Here is a 25,237-nt window from a genome sequence, read left to right as displayed (position 1 = left end):
TGCAGCTTGTAGAGTGTCAGAGTAGTCTGTGTGCAGCTTGTAGAGCGTCAGAGTAGTCTGTGTGCAGCTTGTAGAGCGTCAGAGTAGTCTGTGTGCAGCTTTTTTAATGTTAGAGTAGTCTGTGTGCAGCTTTTATAATGTTAGAGTAGTCTGTGTGCAGCTTGTAGAGCGTCAGAGTAGTCTGTGTGCAGCTTGTATAATGTTAGAGTAGTCTGTGTGCAGCTTGTACAACATTAGAGTAGTCTGTGTGCAGCTTGTATAACATTAGAGTAGTCTGTGTGCAGCTTGTAGAGCGTCAGAGTAGTCTGTGTGCAGCTTGTATAATGTTAGAGTAGTCTGTGTGCAGCTTGTACAACATTAGAGTAGTCTGTGTGCAGCTTGTACAACATTAGAGTAGTCTGTGTGCAGCTTGTACAACATTAGAGTAGTCTGTGTGCAGCTTGTACAACATTAGAGTAGTCTGTGTGCAGCTTGTATAGTAGGGCTGCTGGAATAATCATCATTGAGGTTTTAGTCCATTTGATAAATAACTTGCGCTGCTTGTTGTCACGGCCATTTGAGTGACAGCCATGTTGGCCAATCAGAATTGTTGGGTGTGGCTTCAAACAGGAAGTGCATGGCTCTATCCACTGAACACAGTGAGCTCTCTTCTCTCTCATACAAAAGTGGCCAGCTCGACACACACAGGAAGTGTCTATTCGTGACAACTTCTGCAAAGTAAACAAATGAGAAGGAACAAAATACAAATGTCTCCTTTCTCTATCGTGATTGATGTTGTATTACTTCTAGTGTCTCCATAAACATCTTCATACAAGAATAAGTCTTGTAAATATTCACATCACTAATTACATTTTGCAGAGGAATATCACACTTACTGTTACTTGCTTCCAATACATTAGAGTAGTCTGTGTGCATCAATATTACTTGTCAGAATTCATGCATACTAATACTGTACTACAGTAGTTGTATTTATGAGTACTGGTACTGTACTACAGTAGTTGTATTTATGAGTACAGTATTAGTATTCATTAATACTGACAATGTAGTTATAGTTTTTGCTTTTAAGTGTTGCTGTTTGTCAAATGAGGAGCAGCAAAGCAAAGCCATCATGTACAGTAATGACATCGTGTACAGTACTGACCATGGTGTACAGTAATGACATCGTGTACAGTACTGACCATGGTGTACAGTACTGACCATGGTGTACAGTAATGACCATCATGTACAGTAATGACATCGTGTACAGTACTGACCATGGTGTACAGTAATGACCATCATGTACAGTAATGACATCGTGTACAGTACTGACCATGGTGTACAGTAATGACATCGTGTACAGTAATGACATTGTGTACAGTACTGACCATGGTGTACAGTAATGACATCGTGTACAGTACTGACCATGGTGTACAGTAATGACATCGTGTACAGTACTGACCATGGTGTACAGTAATGACATCGAGTACAGTACTGACCATGGTGTACAGTACTGACCATGGTGTACAGTACTGACATCGTGTACAGTAATGGCATCGTGTACAGTAATGACCATGGTGTACAGTAATGGCATTGTGTACAGTAAATAAATTGTGTACAGTAATGACCATGGTGTACAGTAATGACATCGTGTACAGTAATGGCATCGTGTACAGTAATGACCATGGTGTACAGTAATGACATCGTGTACAGTACTGACCATGGAGTACAGTAATGACCATCGTGTACAGTAATGACCATCGTGTACGGTAATTAAATTGTGCACAGTAATGACATCGTGTACAGTACTGACCATGGTGTACAGTAATGACCATTGTGTACAGTAATGGCATCGTGTACAGTAATGACCATGGTGTACAGTAATGGCATCATGTACAGTAATGACCATTGTGTACAGTAATGACCGTGTACAGTAATTAAATTGTGTACAGTAATGATCATCATGTACAGTAATGACCATAGTGTACAGTAATGACATCATGTACAGTAATGACCATCACTTACAGTAATAATCATGGTGTACAGTAATGACCATCATGTACAGTAATTAAATTCTGTACAGTAATGACCATGGTGTACAGTAATGACATGTACAGTAATGACCATCGTGTACAGTAATGACATCATGTACAGTAATGACCATGGTGTAGAGTAATGACCACAGTAATGACCATCATGTACAGTAATGATCATCATGTACAGTAATGACTATAGTGTACAGTAATGATCATCATGTACAGTAATGACCACCATGTACAGTAATGACCATGGTGTACAGTAATGACCATCATGTACAGTAATGATCATCATGTACAGTAATGACCATGGTGTACAGTAATGACCATCATGTACAGTAATGATCATCATGTACAGTAATGACCATGGTGTACAGTAATGATCAACATGCACAGTAATGACCATGGTGTACAGTAATGATCAACATGCACAGTAATGACCATGGTGTACAGTAATGGCATTGTGTACAGAAATGACCATCATGTACAGTAATGATCATCATGTACAGTAATGACAATAGTGTACCGTAATGACAATAATGTACAGTAATGACCATCGTGTACAGTAATGGCATAGTGTACAGTAATGGCCATGGTGTACAGTAATGGCATTGTGTACAGTAATGACCATCGTGTACAGTAATGACCATGGTGTACAGTACTGACCATGGTGTACAGTAATGACCATCGTGTACAGTAATGGCATCGTGTACAGTAATGACCATCGTGTACAGTAATGGCATCGTGTACAGTAATGACCATCGTGTACAGTAATGACCATGGTGTACAGTAATGGCATCATGTACAGTAATGACCATTGTGTACAGTTATGACCGTGTACAGTAATTAAATTGTGTACAGTAATGATCATCATGTACAGTAATGACCATAGTGTACAGTAATGACATGTACAGTAATGACCATCACTTACAGTAATGACCATCATGTACAGTAATTAAATTGTGTACAGTAATGACCATCATGTACAGTAATTAAATTGTGTACAGTAATGACCATGGTGTACAGTAATAACATCATGTACAGTAATGACCATGGTGTACAGTAATGACCACAGTAATGACCATCATGTACAGTAATGATCATCAAGTACAGTAATGACTATAGTGTACAGTAATGATCATCATGTACAGTAATGACCATGGTGTACAGTAATGACCACAGTAATGACCATCATGTACAGTAATGATCATCATGTACAGTAATGACTATAATGTACAGTAATGATCATCATGTACAGTAATGACCACCATGTACAGTAATGACCATGGTGTACAGTAATGACAAGTGTACAGTAATGACCATCATGTACAGTAATGATCATCATGTACAGTAATGACCATGGTGTACAGTATTGATCATCATGTACAGTAATGACCATGGTGTACAGTAATGGCATCGTGTACAGTAATGACCATGGTGTACAGTAATGGCATTGTGTATAGTAATGACCATCATGTACAGTAATGATCATTATGTACAGTAATGACAATAGTGTACAGTAATGACAATAGTGTACAGTAATGACAATAGTGTACAGTAATGACCATGGTGTACAGTAGAGCAAAGGCATTGTCATTGTGGAAGATTTTGTTGTTGCCATGACAACACAGCACACACAGGAAGTAGGGGTGGAGCTAAAATCAAGTTTGTTCATATTTCAGTACTTTTTGCATGTCAAAATAATATTTGTGAATGTTGGAGTGTTAGTGGTTCATGTGGTACAATCATCATGGCCAGTGACAAGACGCAAAGGATTATGGGAGTTTAGGAGCTGCTGACCATTTGGTAAGAGGAGCCATTTTGTGGGCGGGGCTTGGCTTCAGTAGTGGTGGTTGGCTTCGGGGGCCAGTCGGGGTCCACGCTGAGCGCCTGCGCCAGATGCATGTAGCGAGCTTTTGGCGCCACCTTGCTGGGACACTGCAGACACCTGTCTGCTGACACATCTATGCTCTTCTGCAACATTCATAAGCACACACACGTTATTACAACACATCTATGCTCTTCTGCAACATTCATAAGCACACACACGTTATTACAACACATCTATGCTCTTCTGCAACATTCATAAGCACACGCACACGTTATTACAACACATCTATGCTCTTCTGCAACATTCATAAGCACACACACACGTTATTACAACACATCTATGCTCTTCTGCAACATTCATAAGCACACACACACGTTATTACAACACATCTATGCTCTTCTGCAACATTCATAAGCACACACACACGTTATTACAACACATCTATGCTCTTCTGCAACATTCATAAGCACACACACACGTTATTACAACACATCTATGCTCTTCTGCAACATTCATAAGCACACACACGTTATTACAACACATCTATGCTCTTCTGCAACATTCATAAGCACACACACACGTTATTACAACACATCTATGCTCTTCTGCAACATTCATAAGCACACACACACGTTATTACAACACATCTATGCTCTTCTGCAACATTCATAAGCACACACACGTTATTACAACACATCTATGCTCTTCTGCAACATTCATAAGCACACACACACGTTATTACAACACATCTATGCTCTTCTGCAACATTCATAAGCACACGCACACGTTATTACAACACATCTATGCTCTTCTGCAACATTCATAAGCACACACACACGTTATTACAACACATCTATGCTCTTCTGCAACATTCATAAGCACACACACACGTTATTACAACACATCTATGCTCTTCTGCAACATTCATAAGCACACACACACGTTATTACAACACATCTATGCTCTTCTGCAACATTCATAAGCACACACACGTTATTACAACACATCTATGCTCTTCTGCAACATTCATAAGCACACACACGTTATTACAACACATCTATGCTCTTCTGCAACATTCATAAGCACACACACACGTTATTACAACACATCTATGCTCTTCTGCAACATTCATAAGCACACACACGTTATTACAACACATCTATGCTCTTCTGCAACATTCATAAGCACACACACACGTTATTACAACACATCTATGCTCTTCTGCAACATTCATAAGCACACGCACACGTTATTACAACACATCTATGCTCTTCTGCAACATTCATAAGCACACACACACGTTATTACAACACATCTATGCTCTTCTGCAACATTCATAAGCACACACACACGTTATTACAACACATCTATGCTCTTCTGCAACATTCATAAGCACACACACACGTTATTACAACACATCTATGCTCTTCTGCAACATTCATAAGCACACACACGTTATTACAACACATCTATGCTCTTCTGCAACATTCATAAGCACACACACACGTTATTACAACACATCTATGCTCTTCTGCAACATTCATAAGCACACACACACGTTATTACAACACATCTATGCTCTTCTTCTCTAATGTTGCTACTGTATCTCCAAGGTTGGTAGCAGCTGGACTGCTTGAAGAGAACTTGGTGAGATGATGGGAGGATTCCTTGTCAGGTCCTACTAGTACACTACACTAGGATTCCTTGTCAGGTCCTACTAGTACACTACACTAGGATTCCTTGTCAGGTCCTACTAGTACACTACACTAGGATTCCTTGTCTGGTCCTACTAGTACACTACACTAGGATTCCTTGTCAGGTCCTACTAGTACACTACACTAGGATTCCTTGTCAGGTCCTACTAGTACACTACACTAAGATTCCTTGCCTGGTCCTACTAGTACACTACACTAGGATTCCTTGTCAGGTCCTACTAGTACAGTACACTAGGATTCCTTGTCAGGTCCTACTAGTACACTACACTAGGATTCCTTGTCTGGTCCTACTAGTACACTACACTAGGATTCCTTGTCTGGTCCTACTAGTACACTACACTAGGATTCCTTGTCAGGTCCTACTAGTACACTACACTAGGATTCCTTGTCTGGTCCTACTAGTACACTACACTAGGATTCCTTGTCTGGTCCTACTAGTACACTACACTAGGATTCCTTGTCTGGTCCTACTAGTACACTACACTAGGATTCCTTGTCAGGTCCTACTAGTACACTACACTAGGATTCCTTGTCTGGTCCTACTAGTACACTACACTAGGATTCCTTGTCTGGTCCTACTAGTACACTACACTAGGATTCCTTGTCAGGTCCTACTAGTACACTACACTAGGATTCCTTGTCTGGTCCTACTAGTACACTACACTAGGATTCCTTGTCAGGTCCTACTAGTACACTACACTAGGATTCCTTGTCAGGTCCTACTAGTACACTACACTAGGATTCCTTGTCTGGTCCTACTAGTACACTACAACAATGTTGCATGCATGATGTTCCTTCACACTTGAAAAGAAGTGCATGGAGATGTAAACAAGACGAGTGTTGACTTAGAAGAAGCAAAGAGGATGCAGATGCAGCAAGTGGAGCTTAGAGGCCAGCAAGATGCAAGAGGATGAGGAAGGTAAGCAATCACGAGTCTCGGGAGGTTGAACACAAAAGGTTATTATTATTGAGGAGGATACACACACATGGAAGTTGAAAGATGTGATATTTTCCCAACCTGTGATGGTGGGGCAGCAGGAGTGATGCCCTGTTTGTCTCTGCTGAACACAACTTTCCATAAGACGATGTCAATGATGAAGGTCTACGGTGCAGAATTACACAGGCTAACTTGATTTCACGCACCTTGGATTCTTTGCATGAAGCTAAAATGTCTTTGACAATTAATCAATGCTTGAAGTTAGAATTTGAACAAGTAAGCACAATGTTTGATTACAGGGTAAAGCACTGTTTGATTTGTTGAACCATTTAGCGTGTATGCTAAGCACTGCGTGTTTGCAAGGCAGCCAAGTATTAGGAAGCTTAGCTCACTGCTCCACTCAAATAAACACATGGTTGCTCCTTACTCCAAGAGGTCTTACCTCCACCACAACACACGCTGCAGCGTTGACCAGCACCAGGAGGAGGAGCTTCAGTTTCCAGTCCATCGGAACACAAACAATCTGCACACACAAAGACACGCTTCACTTCAACATGGCTTCCAGCACGGCGTCCATGCAAAGCCGCGTTTACCTCCAAGAAGTCATCGATGGCTTTAGCAGGGTAGAACATGATGGTCAGCAGGAAGACGTACAAAGTCAAAGCCGTGAGCACAAAAGGCCCTGCAAGAGGCGTGGACAGTACAAGATGTCAAAGCATGTTAGTGAGCATCTAACCAAGAGTGACCTTACAGTTCTTGTAGCTTGGTTCCCGAAAAGGTCTGCCCTTGGAGAAGACAATGGAGACAATGAGGTACTGGAAGCAGGACACGTAGAAAAGGCTGGTGTTCTCGTAGTTTTTGATGTTGTGGTCGTCCACTTCTGTGCCGTTCAGGTCGGACATGTTTGTAGGTGATGTCACATTGCAGGCACTGGAAGTCAACAATAATATTTCTACACGTTATTGCTTCTTTTATGAATTTATTATGGGTCTACTGAACATATGAGCAAATCTGCTGGGTCAAAAGTGTACATACAGCAACATTAGGGGTGTAACAGTACACAACAATTTCGGTTCGGTACGTACCTCGGTGTAGAGGTCACGGTTCGGTTCATTTTCGGTACAGAAAGAAAACAACAAAATATAAATTTTTGGGTTATTTATTTACCAAATTTGCAAAATCTTCCACCAAAAATATTTTTCTTAGTGAAATATTTGATGTGAAGTAATGGGAACCTTGGTCAATAATTCATAATAACATTGATTTTGATTCAATATTATGTTTTGAGCAATGACAGTTTGAAAGAAAAAAAACAGCTTTGTTTTATTAGTCAACATTGCAACTTTTTCTAAATGACATTTAACCTTTGAAGGCCTACTGAAAGCCACTACTACCGACCACGCAGTCTGATAGTTTATATATCAATGATGAAATCTTAACATTGCAACACATGCCAATACGGCCGGGTTAACTTATAAAGTGACATTTTAAATTTCCCGCTAAACTTCCGGTTGAAAAAGCCTTTGGATGATGACGTATGTGCGTGACGTAGCCAGGGGAACAGAGGTATGGCTTCCCCATTGAATACAATACAAAAAAGCTATGTTTTCATTTCATAATTCCACAGTATTCTGGACATCTGTGTTGGTGAATCTTTTGCAATTTGTTTAATGAACAATGGAGATTGCAAAGAAGAAAGTTGTAGGTGGGATCGGTGTATTAGCGACTGGCTGTAGCAACACAACAAGAAGGACTTACTTGGATAGCAGACGCGCTAGCCGATGCTAGCCGCCAACCACATCTGTGTTGGGGTGAAGTCCTTCGTCGCGCCATCGATCGCTGGAACGCAGGTGAGCACGGGTGTTGATGAGCAGATGAGGGCTGGCTGGCGTAGGTGGAGCGCTAATGTTTTTATCATAGCTCTGTGAGGTCCGGTTGCTAAGTTGCTAAGTTAGCCTTAGCGTCGTTAGCAACAGCATTGTTAAGCTTTGCCAGGCTGAGAATTATTAACCGTGTATTTACATGTCCATGGTTTAATAGTATTGTTGATCTTCTGTCTATCCTTCCAGTCAGGGGTTTATTTATTTTGTTTCTATCTGCATTTGAGACAGATGCTATCACGTTAGCTCATGCTAAAGAGCTTCGTCGATGTATTGTCGTGGAGATAAAAGTCACTGTGAATGTCCATTTCGCGTTCTCAACTCTCATTTTCAAGAGGATATAGTATCCCAGGTGGTTTAAAATACAAATCCGTGATCCACAATAGAAAAAGGAGTGTGTGGAATCCAATGAGCCAGCTTGTACCTAAGTTACGGTCAGAGCGAAAAAAGATATGTATTTCACTGCATTCTAGTCCGTCACTCTAACATTCCTCATCCACAAATCTTTCATCCTCGCTCAAATTAATGGGGTTATCGTCGCTTTCTCGGTCCGAATAGCTCTAGCTGCATTGAAAACAATAGGAAAATATGAGGAAGTGAACAACTGACTACGTCACGCTACTTCCGGTAGGGGCAAGGCTTTTTTTTTTATCAGAGACCAAAAGTTGCGAACTTTATGGACGTTGTTCTATACTAAATCCTTTCAGCAAAAATATGGCAATATCGCAAAATGATCAAGTATGACACACATAGAATGGATCTGCTATCCCCGTTTAAATAAAAAAAATTTCATTTCAGTAGGCCTTTAAGGTTTTTTATTTCATTTCTGTTTGTTTTTGTTTATTTGAATAGTATTTTTAGAATGTGCCGTGGGCCTTTAAAACATTAGCTGTGGGCCGCAAATGGCCTCCGGGGCACACTTTTGACACCCCTGCTATAGATAATAAAACATTAAATGTGATAAATCTATGGATAAAAAGCAGAGCCTGGCGATGCATGCGCGTTTATCATAACTCTCTCTCTCTCTCTCTCTCTCTCTGTCTCTGCCCCTCCCTCACCAATGCTGCTGTTTGTTTTGTTTTTAACCCCTTCTTAACCCTGAACGTACATTGAAAATACACGCAACCCTAACTCAAAATGCCGGACATTTGAGGCATTTAAGAAACTCCGCCCTGACAGCTCCGCAAAAGAGGACATGTACGGTGAAAAGAGGACGTATGGTCAGTCTATCCTAGCCCGTTAGCTGCTAGCATGCCGTGTGTTGTGCCTCGGTGTGCATTGTTTACACAACGTGCGTTACGCTACTTAATATGCCCGTGTGGAAACTTGTTCGGTACACCTCCGAACCGAACCGGAACCCCCGTACCGAAACGGTTCAATACAAATACACGTACTGTTACACCCCTAAGCAACATACATGATCAATGTTGGTGATGTAGAAAAGTTACAATCCAATCAAATGAGCTTCATGACCTCTTAACTTCATGTGAGTGATTATGATTGACGACACCTGTTGACTTCTCAGAGTCCATTTACCGTAATTTCCGGACTATAAGCCGCACCTGACTATAAGCCGCACCAGCTAAATTTAGGGGGAAATACAGATTGCTCCATATATAAGCCGCACCCGACTATAAGCCGCAGGGTTTTGATGTGTAATTAGCGTAGTATATAGGGGTTCCTGCTACCACGGAGGGGATTGTCGGGACAGAGATGACTGTTTGGGAACGCAAAGCGTCCCATTTATTAACTATAAATCTTTCAATCATTCAATCAAACTTTCACATCTTTGACATGGCGAACAGCATTCGTGCAGAGTACAAATAATACAACGCTGCAAAGTAATACAAAGTGCTCGCCTGTACGTTACCAAAATAACCAGCCTACCGCTATATGAAAAGTCAGTCTTTAATCATTGTGTCATCGTCTTCCTCCTGCGTACTAAAACCACCTAAATCCTCTTCGTCGGTGTCGGAGAAGAACAGGCCGTATATAAGCCGCACCCTTGTATAAGCCGCAGGGACCAGAACGAGGGGAAAAAGTAGCGGCTTATAGTCCGGAAATTACGGTAAATAGGGCTCAGGTGATGCAGTCATTAGACTCGCTTACAAACGCGACAATGGGAAAGTCAAAGGAACTCAGCACAGATCTGAAAGAAACGAATCATTGACTTGAACAAGTCAGGAAAATCACTTGGAGCCATTTTAAAGCAGCTTAAGGTCCGAAGAGCAACTGTGCAGACAATTGTTCCTAAGTATAAAGTGCATGGCACAGTTTTGTCACTGCCACGATCAGGCTACCATGCAAGAAGGAAGCCATTGCTCCAGAAGCCACACCTTAAGGCTCATCTAAAGTTTGCTGCTGATCACATGGACAAAGATAAGACCTTCTGGAGGAAAGTTATGTGGTCAGATGAAACAAATATGGAGCTTTTTGGCCACAGCAATATGTTTGGAGGAGAAAAGGTGAGGCCTTTAATCCCAGGAACACCAAGCATGGTGGTGGTAGTATTATGCTCTGGGCCTGTTTTGCTGCCAATGGAACTGGTGCTTTACTCAGAGTAAGTGGGACAAAGAAAAAGGAGGATTGCCTCCAAATTCTTCAGGACAAGCTAAAATCATCAGCCTGGAGGTTGGGTCTTGGGCGCAAATACACATCAAAAGTGGTAAAGGAATGGCTAAATCAGGCTAGAATTAAGGTTTTAGAATGGCCTTCACAAAGTCCTGACTTAAACGTGTGAATGCTGAAGAAACAAGTCAATTTCAGAAAACCAACACATTTAGCTGAACTGCACCAATTTTGTCAAGAGGAGTGGTGCAAAATTCAAGCAGAAGCTTGTGGATGGCTACCAAAAGTGCCTTATTGGAGGTAAACTTGCCAAAGGACATGTAAGCAAATATTAACATTGCTGTATGTATACTTTTGACCCAGCACATTTGCTCACATTTTCAGTAGACCCATAATAAATTCATAAAAGAAGCAAACTTCATGAATGTTTTTTGTGACCAACAAGTATGTAGTCCGTATATATATATATATGTGTGTGTGTGTGTGTGTGTGTGTGTGTGTATACTCTCTCTCTCTCCATCCGCACGGACTCACTCTACATGTGGTGTCCAGACGCTGTACCAGGGCTGCTGTTTCACCCAGAAAAATGCAAATATCTGGAAGCCAAAGTTGAGCAGGATCTGACTGAGCACAGACAGGAGCAGCGGTGCGGAGATTAGGCCTGACGGAGGAGGACGTGCGACCAGCTCTTTCCATGCTGGGTTGAGACTCACTGAAGTGACGCAGCAAAAAGAAAAGTCATAAAAACATAACAAGTCCATCTGCTGACAACTTGTTTCCAAACTTACTGGTGAACACCAGGAAAAGAATGATGGCAATATCGATGAAGAGGAACTGGAAATCTCCAAGGTTGCTGAGAATCTAGGGAGAAGGAGTGTATTTGTACATGTAGGTATTTAGTACAATAGCAGTACTACATACGGAGTAAAGGAGGGTGACACTGATGTACTGGATGATGCTGTAAAGAGCCATGAACTTGAAGACACAAAAGGAGGTGACCAGAGCAGCACGGCCTTCCCTGTAAAAGGAACACATGATTGTACAGAACCAGTGAGGAGGAGAACAAGTGAGAAGAAGGAAAAAAAGAAGAAGGTGGAAAGGGAGAAGAAGAAGGAGGAAAACAAAAAGGAGAAGAAATAGGACAAAAAGAAGGAAAAAGGAGGAAAAATTAGAAAAAGAAGGTGAAAAGGAGAATAAAAAAGGAGGAGAAAAGAAAAAGAAGGAGGAGAAAACAAGAAGGAGAAGAAATAGAAGGACAAAAAGAAGGAAAAGGAAGGAGAAAAAGGAGAAAAAGAAGGTGAAAAAGGAGAAGAAAATAAAAAAGGAGAAGGAGAAAAGGAGAAAAAGAAGAAGAACATTTAAAAAAGAAGGAAAAGAAGTAAAAGGAGAAAAAGAAGGAAAAATAAGGATAAAAAAGGAGAGGAAATAGGAGAAAAAGAAGGAAAAAGGAGGAGAAAAATGACAAAAAGAAGGTGAAAAAAGAAGAGAAAAAAGAAAGAGGGAGAAAAGTAATTTAAAAAAAAGAAGGAGGGGGAGAACAAAAAGGAAGAAGGAGAATACATAGACAAAGTAGAAGGAGAAAAAGGACAAAAAGGAGGGGGAAAAAAAGGTGAAAAAGGAGAAGAAAAGAAAAAAGAAGGAGAAGAAGACAGAGAAAAAGAAGAAGAAAAAAAAAGAAGAAAAGAAGGAGGAGAAGAGGAAGTAGTCACCTAATGAGGCTTGGCACACAGGAGATGTTTGGTGTTTTGGAGGTGAAGGGAGAGGCCACAGAAGCCTCCAGTTCTGACAGGGAGATGCCCCCATGAGCCCTCTTCAAAGCCTACATCATCAACATCATCATATTAATAACTCCATGATAGAAACTTCATGTACGCTTGACACAATATACATGATAAACAGAATATAAACTTCATGTACAATTTGACACAATATACATGATAAACATAATAATATAAACTTCATGTACGCTTGACACAATATACATGATAAACATAATATAAACTTCATGTACACTTGACACAATATACATGATAAACATAATAATATAAACTTCATGTACGCTTGACACAATATACATGATAAACATAATATAAACTTCATGTACGCTTGACACAATATACATGATAAACATAATAATATAAACTTCATGTACGCTTGACACAATATACATGATAAACATAATATAAACTTCATGTACACTTGACACAATATACATGATAAACATAATAATATAAACTTCATGTACGCTTGACACAATATACATGATAAACATAATATAAACTTCATGTACGCTTGACACAATATACATGATAAACATAATAATATAAACTTCATGTACGCTTGACACAATATACATGATAAACATAATATAAACTTCATGTACACTTGACACAATATACATGATAAACATAATAATATAAACTTCATGTACGCTTGACACAATATACATGATAAACATAATATAAACTTCATGTACGCTTGACATAATATACATGATAAACATAATAATATAAACTTCATGTACGCTTGACACAATATACATGATAAACATAATATAAACTTCATGTACACTTGACACAATATACATGATAAACATAATAATATAAACTTCATGTACGCTTGACACAATATACATGATAAACATAATAATATAAACTTCATGTACGCTTGACACAATATACATGATAAACATAATATAAACTTCATGTACGCTTGACACAATATACATGATAAACATAATAATATAAACTTCATGTACGCTTGACACAATATACATGATAAACATAATATAAACTTCATGTACACTTGACACAATATACATGATAAACATAATAATATAAACTTCATGTACGCTTGACACAATATACATGATAAACATAATATAAACTTCATGTACACTTGACACAATATACATGATAAACATAATAATACAAACTTCATGTACGCTTGACACAATATACATGATAAACATAATAATATAAACTTCATGTACGCTTGACACAATATACATGATAAACATAATAATATAAACTTCATGTACGCTTGACACAATATACATGATAAACATAATAATATAAACTTCATGTACGCTTGACACAATATACATGATAAACATAATAATATAAACTTCATGTACGCTTGACACAATATACATGATAAACATAATATAAACTTCATGTACACTTGACACAATATACATGATAAACATAATAATATAAACTTCATGTACGCTTGACACAATATACATGATAAACATAATAATATAAACTTCATGTACGCTTGACACAATATACATGATAAACATAATATAAACTTCATGTACGCTTGACACAATATACATGATAAACATAATATAAACTTCATGTACACTTGACACAATATACATGATAAACATAATAATATAAACTTCATGTACGCTTGACACAATATACATGATAAACATAATAATATAAACTTCATGTACGCTTGACACAATATACATGATAAACATAATATAAACTTCATGTACGCTTGACACAATATACATGATAAACATAATAATATAAACTTCATGTACGCTTGACACAATATACATGATAAACATAATATAAACTTCATGTACACTTGACACAATATACATGATAAACATAATAATATAAACTTCATGTACGCTTGACACAATATACATGATAAACATAATAATATAAACTTCATGTACGCTTGACACAATATACATGATAAACATAATAATATAAACTTCATGTACGCTTGACACAATATACATGATAAACATAATATAAACTTCATGTACGCTTGACACAATATACATGATAAACATAATAATATAAACTTCATGTACGCTTGACACAATATACATGATAAACATAATATAAACTTCATGTACACTTGACACAATATACATGATAAACATAATAATATAAACTTCATGTACGCTTGACACAATATACATGATAAACATAATATAAACTTCATGTACGCTTGACACAATATACATGATAAATATAATAATATAAACTTCATGTACACTTGACACAATATACATGATAAATATAATATAAACTTCATGTACACTTGACACAATATACATGATAAACATAATAATATAAACTTCATGTACGCTTGACACAATATACATGATAAATATAATAATATAAACTTCATGTACACTTGACACAATATACATGATAAACATAATAATATAAACTTCATGTACGCTTGACACAATATACATGATAAATATAATATAAACTTCATGTACACTTGACACAATATACATGATAAACATAATAATATAAACTTCATGTACGCTTGACACAATATACATGATAAACATAATATAAACTTCATGTACGCTTGACACAATATACATGATAAATATAATAATATAAACTTCATGTACACTTGACACAATATACATGATAAATATAATATAAACTTCATGTACACTTGACACAATATACATGATAAACATAATAATATAAACTTCATGTACACTTGACACAATATACATGATAAATATAATAATATAAACTTCATGTACACTTGACACAATATACATGATAAACATAATGATATAAACTTCATGTACACTTGACACAATATACATGATAAACAAAATATAAACTTCATGTACACTTGTCACAATATACAAACCCCAAAAGCAGTGAAGTTGTCACGTTGTGTAAATGGTAAATAAAAAGAGAATACAATGATCTGCAAATCCTTTTCAACTTATATTCAATTAAAAAAGACAAGATACTTAATGTTCAAACTGGAAAACTTGTTATTTTTTTGCAAATATTAACTCATTTGGAATTTGATGCCTGCAACATGTTTCAAAAAAGCTGGCACAAGTGGCAAAAAAAACTGATAAAGTTGAGGAATGCTCATCAAAGACTTATTTGGAACATCCCACAGGTGAACAGGCTAATTGGGAACAGGTGGGTGCCATGATTGGGTATAAAAGCAGCTTCCATGAAATGCTCAGTCATTCACAAACAAGGACGGGGCGAGGGTCACCACTTTGTCAACAAATGCCTGAGCAAATTGTTGAAGAACAACATTTCTCAAGCAGCTATTGCAAGGAATTTAGGGATTTCACCATCTACGCTCCGTAATATCATCAAAAGGTTCAGAGAATCTGGAGAAATCGCTGCACTTAAGCCATGATATTATGCACCTTGGATTCCTGAGGCGGTACTGCATCAAAAAGCGACATCAGTGTGTAAAAGATATCACCACATGGGCTCAGGAACACTTCAGAAAACCACTGTCAGTAACTACAGTTGGTTGATACATCTGTAAATGCAAGTTAAAACTCTGCTATGCAAAGCCAAAGCCATTTATCAACAACACCCAGAAACGCCGCCAGTTTCGCTGGTCCCGAGCTCATCTAAGATGGACTGATGCAAAGTGAAAAAAGTGTTCTGTGGTCTGACGAGTCCACATTTCAAATTGTTTTTAGAAACTGTGGACGTCGTGTCCTCTGGAACAAAGAGGATTGTTCTAGGGTCAAAGTGTAAAAGGCAGCATGTGTGATGGTATGGGGGTGTGTTAGTGGCCAAGACATGGGTAACTTACACATCTGTGAAGGCACCATTAATGCTGAAAGGTACATACAGCTTTTGGAGCAACATATGTTGCCATCATGGACGCCCCTGCTTATTTCAGCAAGACAATGCCAAGCCACGTGTTACAACACTCAGTAAAGGTTTGGGAAGTGAGGAGACACATTTTTGAAGTGGAATTCTTTCCCATTCTTGCTTGATGTACAGCTTAAGTTGTCCAACAGTCTGTTGTGCTATTTTAGCCTTCATAATGCGCCACACATTTTCAATGGGAGACAGGTCTGGACTACAGGCAGGCCAGTCTAGTACCCGCACTCTTTTACTATGAAGCCACGCTGTTGTTAAAAGGAAAGGCCATGTAACACAGTGGTAAAAATGCCTTTTTTGCAATGTGTTGCTGCCATTAAATTCTAAGCTCATGATTTGCCAAAAAAAAACATGAAATATCTTGTCTATTTAATTGAATATAAGTTGAAAAGGATTTGCAAATCATTGTATTCTCTTTTTATTTACACAACGTGCCAACTTCACTGCTTTTGTACATGATAAACATAATAATATAAACATAATACTACAAACTTACCCCGCAGTCGTTTGCACCGTCGCCACACATTCCCACAAAGTATCTGTGAGCACAAGACAATCATGTCAAATGTTTCATGTTTACATGTGTAGTCCAGTACAAAAAGATCGGGTGTGCTCTGTTATCGTTGACACTTGTATTTGTATCAGCGGGACAAATATCTAATGTATTCATAAAGGTCAAACATACACTAGGTATGAACCTTTACAGTCATCTAAAAGCATTCAAAGTAAATTGTTCTAACATACATAATACAGTATGTTTAACAATATACAGTATGTATAAAAGTATACATTATGTATAAAAGTACAGTGTACAGTACATATAAAAGTATACAGTATGTATAAAAGTATACAGTATGTATAACAGTATGCAGTATGTAAAACAGTATGTATAAAAGTATACAGTATGTATACAAGTATACAGTATGTATAAAAGTTATGTATAACAGTATGTATACAAGTATACAGTGTGTATAAAAGTTAAGTATGTATTACAATATACAGTATTTATAACAGTATGTATACAAGTATACAGTATGTATAAAAGTTACGTATGTATAACAGTATACAGTATGTATAACAGTATGTATACAAGTATACAGTATGTATAAAAGTTAAGTATGTGTAACAGTATGTATAAAAGTTAAGTATGTATAACAGTATGTATAAAAGTATACAGTATGTATAAAAGTTACGTATGTATAACAGTATACAGTATGTATAACAGTATGTATACAAGTATACAGTATGTATAAAAGTTAAGTATGTATAAAAAAAAAAAAAAAAAAAAAAAAAAAAAAAAAAAAAAAGTATGTATAACAGTATGTATACAAGTATACAGTATGTACAACAATATACAGTATGTATAACAGTATGTATACAAGTATACAGTATGTATAACAATATACAGTATGTATAACAGTATGTATACAAGTATACAGTATGTATAAAAGTTACGTATGTATAACAGTATACAGTATGTATAACAGTATGTATACAAGTATACAGTATGTATAAAAGTTAAGTATGTATAACAGTATACAGTATGTATAACAGTATGTATACAAGTATACAGTATGTATAACAATATACAGTATGTATAACAGTATGCATACAAGTATACAGTATGTATAAAAGTTAAGTATGTATAACAATATACAGTATGTATAACAGTATGCATACAAGTATACAGTATGTATACAAGTTAAGTATGTACAACAGTATACAGTATGTATAACAGTATGTATACAAGTATACAGTATGTATAACAATATACAGTATGTATAACAGTATGCATACAAGTATACAGTATGTTTACAAGTTAAGTATGTACAACAGTATACAGTATGTATAACAGTATGCATACAAGTATACAGTATGTATTACAATATACAGTATGTACAACAGTATACAGTATGTGTAAAAGTACAGCATACAGTTAGAATTTTTTTTTATCACGGTTGTTGTGACCAAAATTATCACAGTTGTTATTATCGCGGTATTTTTAGATGTGCTCATCATTTTCAAAAAGTACTTAAACTAAAATCTTTTCATCCAAGTTTTATTTAAAAAAACAACACATTCAAAATGATTTCCTTTGTAGAAGAAACATTATTGTAGATACAAACACTGTTTCATGGACCTCAAGTGTGCACAAGCATTATAAAAGTAATATAGCAGAAGAAATGACAGAAATAAATTAAATACATGTGAAAAGTGTAAACTTTATGGACATTAGATACACAAAAATAAAACAAATGTAAGAATTTTGAAAGGTGTCACCTGATGGACATAGGACGCAACTGCACTTTTTGTGCATATAAATAAACATAGTGTTCATGAATGAAATCTAGTCTTATACATAGGGTTGCACAATTCTGGACAAAATAATAGTTAACATTATTTATGATCAATATTGAAAGTACGATTATTAATAATGTTAGATAAAACAGAGTTGTGGTGTGATTGTAATACCATCATGTCATTTCTAATGTCTAATAAGCCTATAGATAAACCTTATCCATATATTTAAAGACAACTGTGTCTTTTTGTTCATTGATAACATCAACGTGTCAGCTTTTGCTCATTAGATGATGCCTTTGTCTTTATATTTTGATAGAGGTATTTTTTTTAAGTTACACTACCGTTCAAAAGTTTGGGGTCACCCAAACAATTTAGTGGAATAGCCTTCATTTCTAAGAACAAGAATAGACTGTCGAGTTTCAGATGAAAGTTCTCTTTTTCTGGCCATTTTGAGCGTTTAATTGACCCCACAAATGTGATGCTCCAGAAACTCAATCTGCTCAAAGGAAGGTCAGTTTTGTAGCTTCTGTAACGAGCTAAAGTGTTTTCAGATGTGTGAACATGATTGCACAAGGGTTTTTTAATCATTAATTAGCCTGTTATATTTGTATTCTCATTGATGCTTTTTGTTTTTATTCTATTGTAATATTTTTCTATTTTGTTTCCATTTATACCCCCATTATTTACTTTTTTAAATTCGATCTCAATTCTGTACACTGCTGCTGGAATTTTAATTTTCCTGAGGGAACTCTCCTGAAGGAATCAATAAAGTACTATCTATCTATCTATCTATCTATCTATCTATCTATCTGCCTGTTATTTTAAGTAATATGCCAGTAATGACAAACTATGTATATGTCTATTTTTTTTTTACAGAAAAATACCAAATTAATTATACATAGCATTTTCTGTTTTCTTAAATGACTTTCAAATTCATGTAAAATTACGATAATTTTCCCGTAAAACGTTTCATGAAAATTTCTGTAATTATGTTTTTGATCATTATTTGGTTTACAATGTTTTACTTTAATTTTATGGTTTTCGTTTGGCAGCCGTAGCTGCCAGTAGATGACCATTTTTTTACAGATTTTTTTTTTACAGTGTATACATTGTCTTTATATTCCAGCGAGTTCATCCGTTTTGTCATTTAACATCAATTAATTATTGATGTTCATCAACATTTAACATTGTCATGTTATCCATGGGAAAATTCATTTTTAGACAATATGATTTGCCTGAGCGGCTAGGAGACATCGAGAGTAACAAGCAGTATAAAATGAATTAGAAAGGAAAGATCAAATAAAAAATAAAAAATAATAATAATAAATAAATAAAATTAAAACACTTTTTTTTTTAAATTTGGGACTTCCCGTGGGCCGGATTTTGGATGCTGGGAGGCCGGATCCGGCCCGCGGGCCGTAGTTTGGGGACCCCTGCTCTAAAGGCTTAGTGGCCACATGCGTGGACAGCACCTTTTAGCCCTTATTTCCAAAATTGTGTACACTACTGAATTGGGGTCTTATGGCCCTTATGTGAACACTTATACTGCCATCTGGTGGTGTCAGAAGAGTATAACATACAATGGAATTTGGAAAAAAAAAAGTGTAAAAATAAGAATTAGCATGTCACTAAACATGAAGTACACGTTTGTTACTTATGGACTAATAAGTACATCATATCAAAAGATGATTCTTAGTTTTTATTCTAATTAGGGTCCAATAAGCCCAAATAGCAAAGAGAAATAAAAACATGTAAACAAACAGCTTGGGCATTAAGAGGTTTTAAAGTGTTTTGGTTTACAGAAGTTTGTAGGACTATTAGTTCAAGTTTTGCCAGCTGAGAAGTAAGCAAGAAGATAATAAAAATGCTAATAATCATTGAGTAGTCCTTCATACATACTCCACATCCTGCAGGGCCTCAACGAGCTGAGTTTTCTGATCCGGGGCCATTCTGGCAAACACTGTTCCATGGAGCACCAGCTACAAGATGTACGCATCATATCAATAGTCATACATATCATCGATCTGTATCCTCGGTCTAGTGGCTCCACATACCTTCTGGAGCAGATCTGGGAAATGCTCCGAGATGACCGAAAATGACTTTCCATTCATAGCAAAATGGTAGCGCTCTTGCTCTTTGGGCTCATCGATGTGACACACATCCTCCAGGCTGATGTTCACCTCCTATAAACACGTTGAAAAAGGAAGTGATTGTTGGAAATATTCAAAGTCAAATGTATCGATATGAAGCTAGCTCTCACTCATACAGAGATTGTGATGTCTGCGGGAAGAATATATTGTTTCTGTTTGAGCGAGTAATCCTCTGCATACTGAATGTCGTGTATTCCATTACAATTACATCATCTGATACGACGCAGATGTGACATCATCGCCCATGTGTAAGGTAAGAGAAAATGATGTGTTCACCTCCAGACTTGTTGCCATGCTCGGCGAGTCAGCATATCTCCAGGTGATTCTTGCCGTCTGCCCATCGTGTGGCGCCGTGGCCTCAGCAATGATGACCGCGTCCTGTGGGGGAATCATTCCACAGTCTCGTGCTACAGAGATCGCTGTCAGCATGTTATCGCCTAAACAAACAGAAAATCACAGCACACGTGTCTGTTGTTTAGTTTAGTTTAGTTTATTAAGGATCCCCATTAGTCTACACCGCAGTGGAGACTATTCTTCCTGGGGTCCAGGCAAAAACATCACACAATCACAAAACAAAAGATTAAAATGCAGTACAACATGATCAAATAATAAAATGTTGTAATACAAAAATAGCAACAACAAAGAACCAAAAAAATAATAACTTCGAGTTTACATAATATTGTTCATAACAAAGATAAAAAGAGCAATATAAAAATAGATATATATATATTTTTGCAAAAAAAATAAATAAAACAAAGAACCAATGGCCTAAAATATATACATTAGTGTACCAAAGACAAACAATAAGTGACGAAAAAAGTTCCCTCCACCATTTTCTACTGCTTGTCCCATAATCAATAAAATAGTCAATAAAAACAGTCATGACATTAGGTACAATCTAGAATAATCTCTTTCCGCAATACTTCTCCTCTTAGTCTATTCTTAAAACCCACTCTGCTGGTGATTGATACCAAATATTGTGGAAGTCGATTCCAGTAAGTGATTGCCCTATACATTACAGTCTTTTTCAAAACATCACTTTTGGGTTTAAGACGGGTGAAAGCACCTCTTAGGACTAACCTGGTACCATAGTTGTGACTTTCACTAGCAAGCAACAGCTGAGAATACAGATATGAAGGTTTATGGTATGTATAGATTGTTTTTAAAAATAGAATCAAACTACACGCTAGTTGCCACGGAGATGATGATATACAATAGATCTACATCTATGATCTGTACACACTTACCAGTAACCATTACATTACGGATGTACTAGATCTACAAACCCCAAAAGCAGTGAAATTGTCCCGTTGTGTAAATGGTAAATAAAAAGAGAATACAATGATTTGCAAATCCTTTTCAACTTATATTCAATTGAATAGACTGCAAAGACAAAATACTTAATGTTCACACTGAGAAACTTCATTTATTTTGTTGCAAATAATCATTAACTTAGAATTTAATGGCAGCAACACATTGCAAAAAAGTTGTTACATTTTTACCACTGTGTTACATGGCCTTTCCTTTAACAACACTTAGTAAACTTTTGGGAACTGAGGAGACACATTTTGGAAGTGGAATTCTTTCCCATTCTTGCTTGATGTACAGCTTAAGTTGTTCAACAGTCTCCGCTCTGCTATTATAGGCTTCATAATGTGCCACACATTTACTATGAAGCCACGCTGTTGTAACACGTGGCTTGACATTGTCTTGCTGAAATAAGCAGGGGCGTCCATGAAAAAGACCTTGCTTAGATGGCAACATATGTTGATCCAAAAGCTGTATGTACCATTCAGCATTAATGGTGCCTCCACAGATGTGTAAGTTACCCATGCCTTGGGCACTAATACACCCCCATACTGTCACACATGCTGGCTTTTTCAACTTTGCCCCCACAACAGTCCGGATGGTTCTTTTCCTCTTTGGTCCGGAGGACACGACGTCTACAGTTTTCAAAAACAATTTGAAATGTGGACTCGCCAGACCACAGGACACTTTTCCACTGCATCAGTCCATCTTAGATGAGCTCGTGGCCAGCAAAGCGTTTCTGGGTGTTGTTGATAGATGGCTTTGGCTTTGCATAGTAGAGTTTTAACTTACAGATGAAGCAACGAACTGTAGTTACTGACAGTGGTTTTCTGAAGTGTTCTTGAGCCCATGTTGTGATATCCTTTACACACTGAGGTCGCGTTTTGATGCAGTACTGCCTGAGGGATCCAAAGTCACAGGCATTTAATGTTGGTTTTCGGCCTTGCCGCTTAGTGCAGTGATTTCTCCAGATTCTCTGAACCTTTTGATGAAATTACAGACTTTAGATGTTGAAATCCCTAAATTCCTTGCAATAGCTGGTTGAGAAATGTTGTTCTTAAACAATTTGCTCAGGCATTTGTTGACAAAGTGGTGACCCTCGCCCCATCCTTGTTTGTGAATGACTGAGCATTTCATGGAAGCTGCTTTTATACCCAATCATGGCACCCACCTGTTCCCAATTAGCCTGTTCACCTGTGGGATGTTCCAAATAAGTCTTTGATGAGCATTCCTCAACTTTCAGTCTTTTTTGCCACTTGTCAGCTTTTTTTTTTTTTAAACCCTTGTTACGTTGAATGAGTTTAAAGCTTCTGTGAAAGGACTGCAGTCTACCTTGTCTGTATGCACATGTGTTATGTGAGCAAGTTTTAATGTCGTAAATGTGATGTTTTATGTATTTGTTTACTGTTTTTAATGTAACCTTGCTGCTGCCCTCTTGGCCAGGTCTCCCTTGGAAAAGAGATCTTTGATCTCAATGGGATTTTACCTGGTTAAATAAAGGCTAATAATAATAATAATAATAAATATGTTGCAGGCATCAAATTCCAAATGAACTAATATTTGCAAAAAATATCAGTGTACTAGTTTGAACGGTAAGTATCTTGTCTTTGCAGTCTATTCAATTGAATATAAGTTGAAAAGGATTTGCAAATCATTGTATTCTCTTTTTATTTACCATTTACACAACGTGACAACTTCACTGCTTTTGTACATCTATGATCTGTATCTCTACACACTTACCAGTAACCATTACAGTACGGATGTACTAGATCTACATCTATGATCTCTACACACTTACCAGTAACCATTACAGTACGGATGTACTAGATCTACATCTATGATCTCTACACACTTACCAGTAACCATTACAGTTCGAATGTTGGCTCTGTGCAGATCCTGCAGCACCTCTGCTGTTTCTGTCTTCAACTTGTTCTGCATGATTATTAGACCCAGGAAGTCCATGTTGGTCTCAATGTGATCTCTAGTTTATGGGAAGGTATCAAATATGTCATTATTCTAATATAGATATGTGAGCATGTCCTTAATATCTGTATTTTCATGACAACTGTATTGATAGTCAACTCTGATGAATGTGTTGAACCCACCTGCTTATGTTCTGCACTTTGTGCCAAGTGAGTTTGGATTCAAGGCGTCGATGAGCCAGAGCGATGACTCGGAAACCCTGCTTGGTGTAGCCCTCCAACACCTCTGCAAAAGTGTCTGGCACTACAAGGAGACAGTATGTAAGTAAATGTTATTTATAAAGTGCTTTTCACAGATAAAATCACAAAGCGCAGGTGAACAATTCAACTAAAACAACAGGGGCATCATAAAAAGGATACAAAGGTGATTAAAAATGATGGTTAAAAGGTGCATTAACTAAAATATTTACTAAAAAGAGAAGTTTTCAAATGTTTCTTAAAAGTGTCAACACAGTCAAGATCACGGAGGGACTGGTGCAAGTTGTTCCAGAGTCTGGGAGCTATAGCCTGGAATGCCAGGTCTCCACGGGTTTTAAAATTAGTTTTTGGGATCTTTAGAAGACCCTGGCCTCTCCAAAATATACCTCAATATTTCGGATACTTGTAACAGATGTCACATGTCACCTGCAAACATGACGCACATGTTTTGGTCTTGTCCCCATTTGCTGGACTATTGGACAACTATTTTCAAACACCTTGCTAAGGCATTGGATTTAAACCTGACACCATGTGCAGAAATGGCCATTTTTGGGACGGTATCAGATCCCCAAATAAGGAGAAAATTTAAGGATAGTATCGCCTTTGCATCCTTATTAGCACGTAGGAGAATTTTGCTGGAGTGGAAGTCACCATTTTGCCCCAAAGCCTCCTTATGGCTTAAAGACCTTATGATTTATTTA

At 37.1% G+C, this 25,237-nt stretch overlaps 1 protein-coding gene across 2 annotated transcripts in view; it reads right to left on the bottom strand.

Moving 5' to 3' along the window:
- The window catches only part of atp13a3 (ATPase 13A3), a 75,074-nt gene that overhangs the window by 403 nt on the left and 49,434 nt on the right, over window positions 1–25,237 (bottom strand). For both annotated transcript variants that reach the window (XM_062028544.1, XM_062028545.1), the window contains exons 21-35: window positions 24,462–24,582; window positions 24,213–24,337; window positions 21,325–21,485; window positions 20,953–21,081; window positions 20,798–20,877; window positions 17,094–17,136; window positions 12,653–12,762; window positions 11,865–11,961; window positions 11,732–11,804; window positions 11,478–11,655; window positions 7,247–7,425; window positions 7,089–7,177; window positions 6,938–7,018; window positions 6,577–6,660; window positions 1–3,986 (exon numbers count right to left, since the gene is read on the bottom strand). The exon at window positions 1–3,986 is cut by the window's left edge and continues 403 nt beyond it. In XM_062028544.1, the coding sequence (XP_061884528.1) occupies window positions 3,798–3,986; window positions 6,577–6,660; window positions 6,938–7,018; window positions 7,089–7,177; window positions 7,247–7,425; window positions 11,478–11,655; window positions 11,732–11,804; window positions 11,865–11,961; window positions 12,653–12,762; window positions 17,094–17,136; window positions 20,798–20,877; window positions 20,953–21,081; window positions 21,325–21,485; window positions 24,213–24,337; window positions 24,462–24,582 (1,739 nt within the window). In that variant the 3' untranslated portion in view covers window positions 1–3,797. The remainder of the gene's footprint in view (window positions 3,987–6,576; window positions 6,661–6,937; window positions 7,019–7,088; window positions 7,178–7,246; window positions 7,426–11,477; window positions 11,656–11,731; window positions 11,805–11,864; window positions 11,962–12,652; window positions 12,763–17,093; window positions 17,137–20,797; window positions 20,878–20,952; window positions 21,082–21,324; window positions 21,486–24,212; window positions 24,338–24,461; window positions 24,583–25,237) is intronic.

Source organism: Entelurus aequoreus, linkage group LG19, assembly GCF_033978785.1.
Source record: "Entelurus aequoreus isolate RoL-2023_Sb linkage group LG19, RoL_Eaeq_v1.1, whole genome shotgun sequence".
NCBI classification, from domain to species: domain Eukaryota; kingdom Metazoa; phylum Chordata; class Actinopteri; order Syngnathiformes; family Syngnathidae; genus Entelurus; species Entelurus aequoreus.
This window is presented reverse-complemented; position numbering and strand designations above follow the sequence as displayed.